Here is a 14,200-nt window from a genome sequence, read left to right on the forward strand (position 1 = left end):
AAGATAAAGAGGTAGTAAATCGTGACCTTGTGCCTCACCTACCCAAACCCAGATACCACCTACTGGGGCAAATACAGAGTGGGGACTCTAATTTGCCCACTCACTACTGCCGTGCTTTAAAGGGAAGGGACTTCCATGACAGTTACTAGAAAAAAAAAAGTTGAAGGGGAAGAACCACAGAATTGACTTTACTGTAATAGAGCAACCTGGCCAAAGAGCTGCATTCACTAGGCCCTCAGTTTTTGCAGTGGCTGAGAAATGATGAAGATGACTACAAGTACATTGCTAATCTCCAGGCTTAGTCTGAAGCCCAACAAATCAAGGCAGAAGATGAATTGTCGGTGACTGCAATAGGCTTTTGGGTCAGTATGGGATGGTCCATATGGATGCTTCTCCAGTTACCTTAACTCAGGGTACTGGGGCAATTTTCACTCAGTGTAACCCTTCACATCTGTCCAAAGAAAGTGTCACACGGAGTATCAGCAGCTGCATACCATGTGTTTTAATAAACTTTATAACTAGCAGGAAAATAGTTTTGGATATGTTTGTCCTCCTCCCCCCTAAAATTAAAAAAACCTCAAATTAAAACCAAAATAGCGCCAATCTGAAAACAGAAGGAAAAAACTGTCCCAGAACAAAGCTGACACACAATACAGAGTTGGAAAAAAAGGCCTATGATGACAGTTTTTGGTAAAGAAATTATGTTTGTAAAACACAGGGTAGTGAATAATAAAATGCTTATTGTTTTGATCAGTTTCTCTCTCTCTGTATATATATATGTAGGTACATATATATCTATGTTGATATACCCTTGTTGGGATGGAATGGTACATCCATAATACACCAAAAATAAAAGGGTGAATGTGGAGAGGGAGTAAAGAAGAAAACAAGTCTATCATTTCAGTTAGTGAAGTAAGGACAATGCTCAATTCCCTTACAAATGTACCATTGCACTGCTCGTTGAGGGACATGCTTGTCTCTCCATGGCTATGCTGTGTCCCTTGTCCACAGACGAGCTGTGAACTTGTAATGTAAGTGGTCTCCTTGACTGCTCTGTGTATGAGCAGTACCTACCTATGAAACATTTCTTTCCCTGGTTAATTCCCATGCTTTACCACATTTTTTAACTTAAAACTGGTTAGTATTTCAGTTTGCAGGTTTCGTGCATTGACTACTCTGCAGGTTTCCACAGTAAGGCAGAGCAACCCAGATGAGCAATATGCCATTGGAATGTGCCCTTATCATGATGTGATAGGACAGAGGAATTAATTTTACAGCAGATTCCATGCTACTTTGACCTCACAGTCTGCAGAGCCAAGTCATGCAGTGACCTCAGCTGTTCTGCATTGAGTGGGCCTGTGGGTCACATCTTAATCCAAAAACAAGGATAGGAAAGAAAAAAAAAATTTATTTCTTTTTCTCCTTCCATCAAAACCTATCCACATAAGAAAAGTAGGCAATACCATTCTACACTGAGGTCTCTGCTTCACTCTTAGGCAAATGAGTCCTGCATTCAAAAAACCACATATTCTTCCTCCTGTTGTTATATTGCTCTTTGAGAGAACCAGCTACTGTCCATGCTTTCCCAGATCTCAGTGCTGTGCTTAACAAGCAAACTAAGCACAAGCTCATGCTGGCTGCAAAATTCAGGTGACCAAGAAGGTATTAAGAAAACAGCTCAGTTTGCCAGCTTTTAACACCACACCACAAAGAAGGCAAAGGCTAAACATCCCTCTCCACACCTCCCACAACTGCCTTCCTTCCTTTTTTTTCCTTTTTTTTCCTTTTTTCTTTTTGTCTTTTCTTTTCTTTTCTTTTCTTTTCTTTTCTTTTCTTTTCTTTTCTTTTCTTTTCTTTTCTTTTCTTTTCTTTTCTTTTCTTTTCTTTTCTTTTCTTTTCTTTTTTCTTTTTTTTCCTCTTTTTCTCTCTATCCTTCTTTCTTTCTTGTACAGGGGTTCATGAAGAGAAGCAAGACTTGTGCATCACAAATGATGGAACTATCCCCACCCCAGCCAATTTCTTACTCTACAATAACACACAGGCCTATCTTATCCTGTACTTGCCCCCAAAAGGTGTTTGTTTGTCTCTTGATCTTTTTGGAAAATAACGCAGTCTGATCTGCTGGGGAGTTCTGCAGTGTGGGTGCCAGGTGGCTGGTTCTCTCCATTTCCTGAAGCTCATAAGTGATTGTTTTTGGACAGATAGGCGATAAGAGCCACAGCCACCCCAACGTAGATGCCAGTTCCAATTGTGATGGACAGGACAGCCAGGAAGAGTGCTCGCCGGGAGCTGGAGCTTGCATGGTGGAAGTCCCCCTTGGCTATTGCTTTGTTAGTCTGCAAGATATACAACAACAACAATGCAATATATTTATTTTTTTCATTTGGAAATGAAGATGTGATGTTCGTTTCTTGACTGAAACATGGTCCTGGAATATGACAGTTGGAAATCAAATACTTTTTCATTAAATTAGGTTATTTGAATAATTAGGATGATGATGAACCGATGGCATCTCAAGTAGTACTTTTAAGTGCCTATAAGCTTAAACATATCCTAGGATTTAATATAATGCATCACAATGACTCCTGAAGTGGCCCAGCTTTCCCTGAGAACATGGACAGATGGGCTGTGAGCCAAGGGTCTTCCATCACCCTTTCAGACACAACTACAACCCTGCTTCCATGGGGTGGTTGGATTCCAGTCTGGCTGGGAAAGATAATAAAGGAAAAGACCTTTAAACATGAGACTTGCAAAAAACATGTGCTTCCAAGTCAGCTCAAATGGTTGAACTATTCTTACCTGGACAAAGACAAGAGGGGCTGAATTTTTCCTTCTAGTGCAGTGCTTTTGAGCATACTGACTAGGTGGAATGACTGGCCCAAGTTCACCACTGTGGAGAGGTCAGACACCACCAGTTACCTTGCAGCCACTTTAGGTCTCAGCTTTAGTTCGGGACAAACACCTAGGAAAACAGAGCTAGTAGGCACCCTTTTGGCCTTGATTCAGGTGAGCACTTATGCATATGAGTAGGGCAGTTCCCTTGATCATCAGAAAGATGCTTAGTGGGGCCAATGGTGTTGGAGCCATGGTCTTCTCTGTTGGAGGTAGTGCATTCAGCTGAATGTGCCACTTGGAGGAAGAGTTTCGTTTTGATGGTGTTAAAGTGGCTTTTGTGCCTCTTGCTATTGTTCCCAGTAGCTCAGAAGACTAATCCAAAGTTCTGGTAATGGTATCACATCTTCATGTATCTTTGAGTACCCAAGCAGGTACCTTGAATTTAACCTCATCAGCTGGAGTTCCCAAAGTTATATGCAAGATATTTAGGCTTGAGCACAATGAGCCTCACAAAGTTTCAGCTTGTTAGTACAGCTGTTAATAATGAACACAGAAAGCAGAATCACAGTTGGATGGGGGTCTCCTGTGATGATCCCACAGTTGCACTTGACATCAGTGGGATAGTCTCTCCTGAAACTACATCTGGAGTTTGAGAAGTATTCAAATATTGGTTCTTCTAATACACCTTCCAGGCACCTTCAAGCCCAGGAGACAAGACAACACAAAATCCTTGTTCAAAAGAGGTAAAAGAAAGCTAAAATTGGACAAGACTGATCTAGCCATTGATAAGACCACCTAATACCATTTCAGGAGGTATCAGTCTTCCAGCATGATGAAAGGACGATGCTGTTTTTATAGACCATGGTATGATATCAGCAGGGTGAACCAGCAGCCAGTAACAAAACTGTCACCAACAAGAAAAGATCCTGTAGAAGCATATGATCTCCATAAGTTCTGAGACAGACTTTGTTTCCTCGTTGCAATGAATGCAGAATTCATAATGTCTTAGTTGTATTTCTGCACTAATGCTCAATTTGCTGGGACCTTTTCTGCTTCAGTGTCATCTATTGCTCTATTTTTAGTGTGGGTTTTGTTTGTTTGTTTGTTTTTAGTATCTTGCTACTTAGAGCAATTAACAGCAGCCAAATGACAAGCTTCCATGCTGAAAAAAAAGAGTCTTCTGGCCTTTTCTGTCAATGACTTTATTAGGGAAACCATCTCTTCTCATTCATCAACCTAATTTTTTAAGCATAATGCCTTATAAATAATTCAGGCAGAAGCAATGTCAAACAATGCACATGAAAAGAGAGAGAGACTACGCTGCAGGCAGGAGGAAAATGATTGTTTCAGAACAGCAACATATAAACAACTCCCAGGTTTGCACCTAGTGTAATGTCTTTTAGTTTAGATGGAGAAACCATCCTACTCACTTTGCAAAGGATGTCCTGCCAGGCCTCTCTGCAGGATGACCAGGGATTTCATGATCTTCTTGTCTGGGCCCTCCAAACAGTCAAAAGAACGGCCTTTCCCAGAAAAATTCCAGGGGCTTTGGGGATCATGGAAATATTTCTTAGGGTCACTTAAAAGTCTCAGCAGGGAAAGCAAAGAAAGCTTCAGAAAGAGTTGGTCATTCAGTTCTCAAATGTTTCATTCAAGCATCTGCTGCCCATCACAGCATTAATAAAGACTTGAACAGAGGGGCTTCTGTTCACTGAATTTAGGTTGAATTTGTCAGGCAAAGGTAAATGCACAGCAACTGAAGTAATTTGAGCCTTTGGATGAACTGAGGCAAAGAGCTTCAACCCCTAAAATGGAGGTAGAGTTTGAAAATGCTGGCACGCTTCAATTTGATGTTGCTCAAATGTCACAGTATATTATGGAAAATTATGCAATATTTTGGGCTGATCTCTTTTAAATGAAACTTTGTACAGATTCAAAACTATTTTTTTTCACTTAAAAATAGATGGAAGCTCAAAGGGAAAAGAAACTATTAACCAAAACATCAAATAATCTGCAAACCTGACAATATTTCTTGACTGGATTCAATAAAAGAGGTCATAACTAGACAAATGATGTGTTAAGCGACCCAAAGGGATTCAGAAGGCTGATTCGTTGAGCACCAATAGCCTTTTTTCTGACAGGATCTTCAACCCAGTGACAAGCCTGCTCACAAAGAACAGCTTATTTTCTTGCTGAGCTCTTTGAGGACATCTCTGACTGTTGTGAAAGGATTGCACCTGTGGTGAAAACCCAACTTCCCTTTACAATTTTCAGCCCAGACAAAACCAGATGTCTTGTATCAGTCACGTGCTGCCATAGAGCTGCTGAATTCTGCAGCTCCCATCATTCCAACAGAGCTTGATTTTGCTTGGAGAATAGGTATGTATTTTCACAGAAGTCCTAATTTCCAACAGATTACCTAATCCAAGTGGGTTTTGTTCTTTTAACCTAGTGCATGCTTTGTGACTTTGCAAAATCAAATCCCTCTTATATAAAATTCTGAATGTAGAGTACATAGGTACAGGCACATGGGAAGGACAATTTTATATTCCTCTTTTAATCCATTCAGAAAGGTTTCCATTGATATGAAGCAATCATCACCAACACAGAAACCATCCCCCATAAGTGCAAGACTAGTTTGAAAGGCTTTGCTTATTACTAAGAAAATTCTTCGTTGGTATTTCCTAATTAGCAAAACAGTTCCATGACTCCCTAGTGTCACTGTATGCAAATTACAGCATTTCTGCATGGTTAAGCTAAACAGGTCTCGGAAACACTTACTTCAGAAAATCCAATTTAGGTCAATTTTAATAGGTTAGCATCTGGCAACTAATAAGCATTTTTTCTTGACCTTTCTTTTAAAAGTGTATCAGATCTTTGGTAACTCTGTGCATTTTGAGGAACTCCTTTGGTTTTGGTACTGAGCCAGCAGCTTACGACCCAGAGCCTTTGATCCCTGACACAGTGACACTCTGGGGGCTTCCACATCAGGAGTGCCTGTACTCTGGCAAACTCCATGTGGCAAATTAGGACAAAAAATGACTCATATAGATCACAGACCCCAGTGAGACCCAGTCTCACAGGTGTTTCCTTGTTGTGGCAGAAAAGGTGAAAACAATGGTCATTAAACCTAAAAAGAAACCAAGACATCTAAATGCAGACAATGGCCAGGATGTTCACTTGTCTTTACAGTGTCTGTATCTTGCATACTGGTAGCTTAAAGATAAAACTTTTCTACTTAGACAAGTCCAGTCTCTACTTAGGTCTGGCCACCTATACCCCATGATCAAACATCACAGAAGAAGTAGATGCAGTGGTTCAAGTCTCAAGAACCAAAATAGGTGCAAGTACTTAGAGCAATATCTGTTGTGAACCCTTCTTAGTAATTCTGTCAACCATAATGCCGGGATCTCAGACATCAAAACAAACTAAGTCTTCCTTTACAATACATGTGTTGGAGTCAAACAATAAATGCTTTCACACAGTATCACAGTACGTTTGGGATTGGAAGGGACCTTGAAAGATCATCTAGTCCAATCCCCCTGCTGGAGCAGGAACGCCTAGGTGAGGTCGCACAGGAATGTGTCCAGGCAGGCTTTGAATGTCTCCAGAGTAGGAGACTCCACAACCTCCCTGGGCAGCCTGTTCCAGTGTCTGTTACCCTCACTGAGAAGTTTTTCCTCAAATTTAAGTGGAACCTCTTGTGTTCCAGCTTGATCCCATTACTCCTTTTCCTATCATTGTTGCCACTGAGAAGAGCCTGGCTCCATCCTCGTGGCACTCACCCTTTATATATTTATAAACATTAATAAGGTCACCCCTTTTACAATGCCACTGTGGTTAAAATTGCTCAGAAAAATAAATCAATTTTAGCTAATAAAAAAAAAAAAAAGAGAGATAAAAATATTGAGGAAGGAAAATACCCCACAAAATTCTGCTTAGAAATAGGATCACATTTATGGCATGCTAGTCTACAATCTAGTGGAAAGCAGGACATTTTAGACTGATGGTGTCTCCACTTTCATTAAACAGCCCCATCCTGGATGGGATGGATATGTTTTGTGCATCCCTGCGTGCCACAGGCATCCCAGTCTACTGAAAAGCCTGGCCTGAAATGACAAAGCCATCCATCCATCCATCCATCCATCCATCCATCCATCCATCCATCCAGGCATTTCTGCTCAATTAAAGGTGGGGATGGGGTAACGTGCACCACCAGGGTGGCTGCTTAGCCCCTGGAGCTGGTGTGTCAAACGGTACAGAGGCGCCGTTTGTCCAGCCATTCATGTCCATCTTGGAAGCGGATTTCTGTGGGCCCCTCTTGACAGATGCAGGTCCAGCCTCACTAAAGCAATCTTTGCTTTTGCTACTTCTTTCCCCTGAAAAGCAAAGACCCAGCTATGAATATTACTCCGCTGAATACTTAGCTAGTATTAATTGGTCCATCATGCTGGACTCCGAGAGTAATGCAGACAGGACTGGTGCAAGAATGAAGATTCGAATGCCCTTCTAACAAAGGGCCTGATTCACTACAGCCTCTTCAAGCTTAATTTAAGTAGTAAGGAATACAAACAGTTATTCTAACAGGCTTCAAAGTTGCTGCAGAAGTAAGCACTTTTCCTAATCAGAATTATATTATCTGTGGAATTTTACGCACTTCTATCCATTCATTTCTTCCCTTCCCTGGGAAGACTGTGGCTGGCAGCCAGATGATTGATGAACCAATTTAATACAATCTTTGGGAAACAGCCAGACCAACAGGTTTGATAAACAGAACAGAGGATGAGTGCAAGATGAGATGAATTATGAGTGGGGGATAATTTATCACATAGCATCAGGCAAATTCCCTCACTGCACAGCCAGTAGATGAGATATGTTTCTTGCAAAGGGTTTGTACTGCTGGACTACCCATGTCTCTTCGTTTTCCTTTGGTCTGTGTCCTCTGGATGCTCACAGATGACTACCGACTTGCCAGCTTCTGGCTGGATACTCCAAAGCTAGAAACAGGCACTTGAAAAAATACCAGACTCAAATCTCTCTTTAGAAGGTTTGAAAGTAAGCCAGGAAAGTAAGGAGAGGAGAGGCGAGAAGGGTTAAGGAGATCTGGATGGTTTATCTCACTTCGTTTAACTAACAAAATGAATGTCTTGTTGTTTAGAAACACTTTCAAGGAACTTCCCTGGAGTTTCCACTTCAGCTTCTGCAAAACATATTCATCTTGTCTCTGGGCTGCATGTTTTATAGGCTGACAGAAGATGAATACTGTACCTCCACAGCTGCAAGGCCAAAAAATTCAGCTGCATCTCACAGTGGCCCATATATCATACTCACAAAATACCTCCTGGTATGCTGTATCTGGAAACAAGAAACTCACTGATCACAATTATTAATCATACCTCATCTCCCTGAAGCTGGACAGCAGAAATGGCTCCCTGCAGGAGGAGAAGAGAGTATCCTGATCCCTTTGGTGAGATGATGGGAGGATTATTTTCACTTCATGGGAAGAAATGGCCAGCAGGGAGCAGGGGTGCACAGCCTCCGTGCAGCCACTGGCCAGACCCTGAGTATTACTTTTTTAAGTGGCATGCAAAAAAATGCTACAGAATGAGGAGTAACTCATGCAGAAAATGCTCCTGTATCTTCTCCTATCTCTTCTAGTCAAAAACTCTGGCTACTGCTTTTAACTTGCCCAATTTGTGCTTCTGCTGATCTCAAATTTCTGGGTATCTTCCACCCTCAGGCTTATACCACTTTTTTCACTGGTGGTGAGAAAAAGGTTTCAGAGCCTCTATCAAGGATACAGATGGGAAAAGGGTGAAGTCAGAATTTGCCTCTGAACCATGAATGATAGCAGAGAGGTGCCAGTCAGCCAGGGAAAGCATGGGGCTGGCAGACACCCAGTGCCAGGGTTGGGCTATGACAGGAGAGTTTTCAGTCCTGAGAAGAGCGTGAAAGGGACTATGAAGTCCCATCAAACGGCTCCACAGGCAGAAACGGTGATCCAAATAAATGACAAATGATTTTTTGCTCCATTAGGCATTTGCAAATTCCATTGTGCCCATAGTATAGTAGAAACTTTAGCCCATGGCTGTCAGGAACTGTATTTTGAGTTAAGTGTCCCAAAGTTTGTTTGCTCCTGTCTCTGCTGTGAATGATGATGTCACTCCCCAGAAGTCTGCTCAGCTATGAGCCACGGAAAACCTGCCTAGCTACAGGCAATAGGGGACCTGTCCTGCAGGGAACCTGTCCGACAGAGAACTTGCCTGATTACAAGCAATGGGAGACTTGCCTGGCCACAAGCAAATCACCTGTCTCACCAGAGTACGCACAGTACTACGTGGGACTGGCATGCCAGGACCAAGAGCCTGAGCAAAGGTGCAAATCAGGCAGTATGTGCTGTTGCCAGGGGAAACCACATCCCAGAATATACCCCAATGCCTTTTAAAACACCATACAACCACATAGCACACATGACCTGGAGATCCCCAAGCCATCGACCAGCGCCATGTGTGGACCTCTCAGTCAGGTAATAAGTTGCCTTCCTGAGATGCATCACCCCACCTGCTGAAGCCCATTGGATCCTGGATGGTGGTAAAATTTCTCTTGCAAACCTGTTCCTACTGCTTGCTAAGTTTCCTACTTTCCTGCCTTTTTCTCCCTGTCCTATCACTATCTTCTTCATAAGTGTTCAATAAAGCTCCCTAGTTAAGTGACATCTGACCTTGTTTGTGTCTTAATCTCACTTCAGGCAATATTAAATAATATCTCCAGCTCAGGGCTTCCCAGACCAGACTCCAACAATGACAACTTGCCTTTCAGGTACCAAAGAGCTCTTCTGGAGGTTTCCAGCATTTCTGCTGGGAAGTTGGCCCAGAAAATGGACATGAGTTTCAAGCAGCTATTCCCTGTCCGGAGCTTGCTGTGGAAACAGTTGAGAGCAGGTGTCACCTGAAATGCAGGCACTTCTAAAGAGATACACAAAACTCTTAGACTCTCAATGCTGGACTTAATCTCTACTGATGCTTCAATTTCTTTTACTCTTCAAAGGAAGGCATCCAACCTAGTCTATTTTAGTCTTCAGACTGCAGTGTCCAAAACCAATTGCTGAATCATCTTCAGGAAATCCCCATCCACACTCCAGTGTTGATAGGTAGAGACTAGATCACTTGCTTGCGATTGATATCTTTCCTTCAGTGAGGGATCAACCCCATCCTGAGCATTCAGGAGATAAAAAACATAAGATCTTGACCATAACCTGCTCTCTTACTGTCTGATAGCACTGGGATCCAGTTGGGATGGCGGTTAAGGACCTTGAGACACTAAATGCTGAGCTCACATGGAAATTCCCCTGCAGAAATGCTGAGATAGTATTGGTATTTGCGTAGCAGTGACAAAAGGATGATACAAGGATATCACCAGAATTTCATTAACACACAGAGAAGGGATAAACTGGCATTTGCAGCTGCTGCTGCTTGGCTCAAGGCTTTGCCAGATGTCCTAACTGTTCTGCTGTACCTCAGAGTGACAAAATAAAATCCAGTGTGAAAACTTAGCCCTGAAGGATTTACTTCAACAACGAATTCTCATTCTAGTAAACAGGCTTGTGCCATCAGTGGCCCGGGTATAGCTCTGTCTAATGTGAGTGCATTATAGTAGACACTTGCTGCTTCCCATCTACAGCCTCACTGTCCTGCCTCACCCCCTTCCTTACCATGACTGTTCAGGAAGGCAATGAAAGAATTGGGCTCATCACAGTGGAGGTAGGAACAGCCACCTGTGTGCAGGCAGTGAAAAGGACAGGATGGTGAGTAATCTCTTGTATTGCACTTCAAGGACAAGTGTAGTTGCTGAGAGCAGACCTGCAGAGAAAGGACTTAGGAGTACTGGTGGATGAAAGATTGGACATGAGCCAGCAACGTGCGCCTGCAGCCCAGAAAACAAATTGTATCTTGGGCTGCATCAAAAGGTTTGTGGCCGCAGGATGAGGCAGGTGATTCTGCCCCTCTGCTCTGCTCTGCTCTGTTGAGACCCCACCTGGAGTCCTGTGTCCAGCTCTGGAGCCCTCAGTGCAGAAAAGACATGGACCTGTTGGAAAGGGGCCAGAGGAGGCCACAAAAATGATCAGTGGGATGGAACAGCTCTACTGTGAGGACAGGCTGGGAGAGTTTGAGTTGTTCGGCCTGGAGAAGTGAAGGCTCCGGGGAGACATTATGGTTTCCTTTCAGCACCTAAAAGGAGCCTATAAGAAAGATGGGGGCAGACTTTTTAGCAGGGCCTGTTGGCATAGGTCAAGGGGTAATGTTTTTAAACTGAAAGAGGGGAGATTCAGGCTAGACACGAGGAAGAAATTTTTTCCAATGAGGGTGGTGAAACACTGGCCCAGGTTGCCCAGAGATGTGGTAGATGCTCCATCCCTGGAAACATTCAAAGCCAGGCTGGACAGGGCTCTGAGCAACCTGATCTGGTTGAAGATGTCCCTGCTCATTGCAGGGGATTGGACTAGATGACCTTTGAAGGTCCCTTCCAACCCAAACCATTCTATGATTCTGTGATACTATAATTCTATGATTCTATCCAAATATTACTCCAGCAAGCCCTTCAAGTGGTATTTCCTTCTTTGTGATCATCACCTTCTTTGTTTTGCAACAGCATAAGAACCTCTAGCCTGGACAAATTTACGACAAGATCCTGAACAGTGATGAGGCAGATGAAAACAACTGGCCTAAGTAAAGGGATTTCTACTGTCAACAAATTAAATGATTCTATGTTGTTGGACAGAGATGTACTGGGAACAATATTTACTCCTGAAAGCCCATAAAAGGTTCAGGAGAAGAGAGTGTGAATGGACACCAGCATGAGTCTGCCGCTTCTACTTGATCAACTTTCATAACATCTGGGTTTGAGCCATTGCATCATTTTGCTATCAATGTTTTCTGCTGGAATTTGAAAACATGTAGATGAGTATGTGATTCAGCCCCAGGCTGGTGCTGCCTGTGGCATTTGATTGTGCATTCAAGTGCAGATAAAATGATAAAACTATGAATGTCCAAGTGAGCTTTTGACACTTAAAAACAAGAGCATAATAATGAGAACAGCAAGTGTAAAAGGCCTGAATGCGCAGAATGCAGAAAGATATTTTTAGACAAGCTCCACAGCAGCAGCAGTTCCTTTAATTGCACTTGAAAGAATGAGACCTCAGCCTGCAACATGAGGGCAATTCTGTTTTCCTGGCATATACAGGAACTTGTATGTTTGTGATGAAGATGATTTTGCCCCTCCGCATCATTTCTAGCACTCAAGCAGATGTTGCCATTTAGTGATGAAAGAGAAAACTTGGGAAAGGTGACGTGTGGTGAAGCCTAGTTTACACACACACAGATGTGCCCACATGCACACAGAGCTGACTATTTGTCTGTGTCACCAAGAGGCTGTGGAGCCTCAGCTCTTGAAGATACTCAAAACCCCACTGGACAAGGTCCTGAGCAACCTGCTCTATCTGATCCTGCCTGAGCTGGGAGTATGGTCTAAATGACCTCCGGAGGTCTCTTCCAACCTCAACCATTCTGCGATTCTGTGATTTTGTGGAGACTTGACAGCTGTACAAAGTTGTGAAAGGTGTTATTCAACTGTCAATTTGTTTATACACAAAAATGCCTGTAGAAATTCCTCTCTCTGTTTCACAGGCAATAGCAGGGCTTTTAAAGCCCTGTGATGTCTTTGTTAGGGCTTTGCTGAAGGATCTGCTGGAGATTACAGGTTTTGGAAAAAGCTGCATTCCTATCTTTCTACCTCTATCTTGTTACATAAGGTTGGTGTAGAGAGCGAATTCCATATCCAACTCTACTGCCCCATGATCCTCCAGCTTCATTTGTATCAAGATGCAATGTGTGGTCCCAACCTGGGTAGTTGTGGTTCTTAGACCTCACTGTTGGGCATCCTACCTAGACACTCATCAGCACCTACTAATGCCAGTAACACCTCTGCACAGACTGAAGAAACTGGAGGGCATGTTCATCTCTTGACTCAATTCCATACTCAGTAGAGAAGAACTCAAGAAGATCTCATTTTTTACTGCGGGGAAAGTTCATCCACTGACCTGGAACAATTAATTTGTATTTGCCACCATTGCTGTTGGTATGGAAATAGAAGGTCTAACCTTGTATTAAGGTGTCAACACCCTGAAATAACTGCTCTTTCCTGTGACTCAGCATCTGCAAGACAAGAACGCCATGTTCTTCAGCAATACCACATCACAGTGTTGTCATGTCAGCAGATATCAGCCCCTAATTTCTTGTGTACATAAGTCCTCTCTCCTACAACTACAGTATTTCCAGGCAGGTGGCCCTGTGCAGGGCCTGTATGTGTGGGGATTCTATCAAAGGGCTTTATCTCAGCCCTTGCTCTTCCCCTGTAGGCTTCCTCCCCTTTGATCTCCTCCTATAAGTAATTTCTGTTCCTCTTGTTGCCCTTGTGCTCCTAGTTCACCCTCTCTTTCTTTTATCCAAACAGAAACCCTGCCTTTGTGTTTTGTGGACACTATCTCAACCGTTTGAAAGGGTGCAGGATGTCTGAAGGGTGGAAGGTGTGGTATACTGCATTCTTACGCTGAGTGTTCCAGCCGGAAAAGAGCTCTCTGCAGAGCTGGGACATAGGAGCAGAGAAGACATCCAGGAAGCAGCACCACCTTTCCAGAGGCGGGCAGCTGTAGGGAGCCCAGCAACAGCATGAGTGAGCTGGAAAGGCTTTGCTCATCCTTCTGCTGCACAGTGAGCAAGGCAGAAAGAGAGATCAGGGGAACTCTCCAGAAAAGCTGCTGCTGAGGAGTGAGTCGCCTGCCTGAGCACGAATAACAGCCTTTCCCAACCCAGTTTGTCTGCTGACATCACAGAAAGACCAGTGAGCTCCCACACATGCTGTGCCTTTAGCAAAAGAGTGAGAGACCCCTGTAGGTCTTGCAACCCAGAACTGCTGTTTTCACCTCCATGATGCAAAGAGCATCCTGCTAAAATCTGCTTTCATTGTGCCTGAGCCAGCTCTTATTCCTGCCCTTGGGAAGAAAGCACACTGGCTTGAGACACGCATCCCCAAGGATTCTCTAGCTTTGTTACTCTCTCTTCATCCAGCATCTTACTAACACCTGCAATAACCACCTTATAATATTGCTTTCTTGCCGTGGGCTTGCTCCCTTCATCTCCTATTGCCATACTAAGAGAAAGGAACAGGATGGAGCAGAACTGCAGCAATTCTTCCATTGGTGTGCTGGGACCATTTTATGTTTTATTCTTGGGGCCCTCAGTCAGAATATTTGCTGCTTTGATGACAACTGGTGGAAGGAAGAGGCCATTCCAAAGTTCTTTCCTCCCTT

The 14,200-nt window shown here is 43.3% G+C and overlaps 1 protein-coding gene across 3 annotated transcripts in view; it reads right to left on the reverse strand.

Annotated features, from left to right (window-relative positions):
- Positions 1-487: 487 nt before the first annotated feature.
- SYNDIG1 (synapse differentiation inducing 1) overlaps positions 488-14,200 on the reverse strand; it is a 75,583-nt gene continuing 61,870 nt past the window's right edge. For 2 of the 3 annotated variants that reach the window (XM_071805845.1, XM_065834957.2), the window contains one exon: positions 488-2,336. In XM_071805845.1, the coding sequence (XP_071661946.1) occupies positions 2,178-2,336 (159 nt within the window). In that variant the 3' untranslated portion in view covers positions 488-2,177. The remainder of the gene's footprint in view (positions 2,337-14,200) is intronic. The other variant, XR_011738141.1, reaches the window with a different exon arrangement.

The sequence above is a fragment of the Patagioenas fasciata genome, chromosome 3 (genome assembly GCF_037038585.1).
Source record: "Patagioenas fasciata isolate bPatFas1 chromosome 3, bPatFas1.hap1, whole genome shotgun sequence".
Lineage (NCBI taxonomy): Eukaryota > Metazoa > Chordata > Aves > Columbiformes > Columbidae > Patagioenas > Patagioenas fasciata.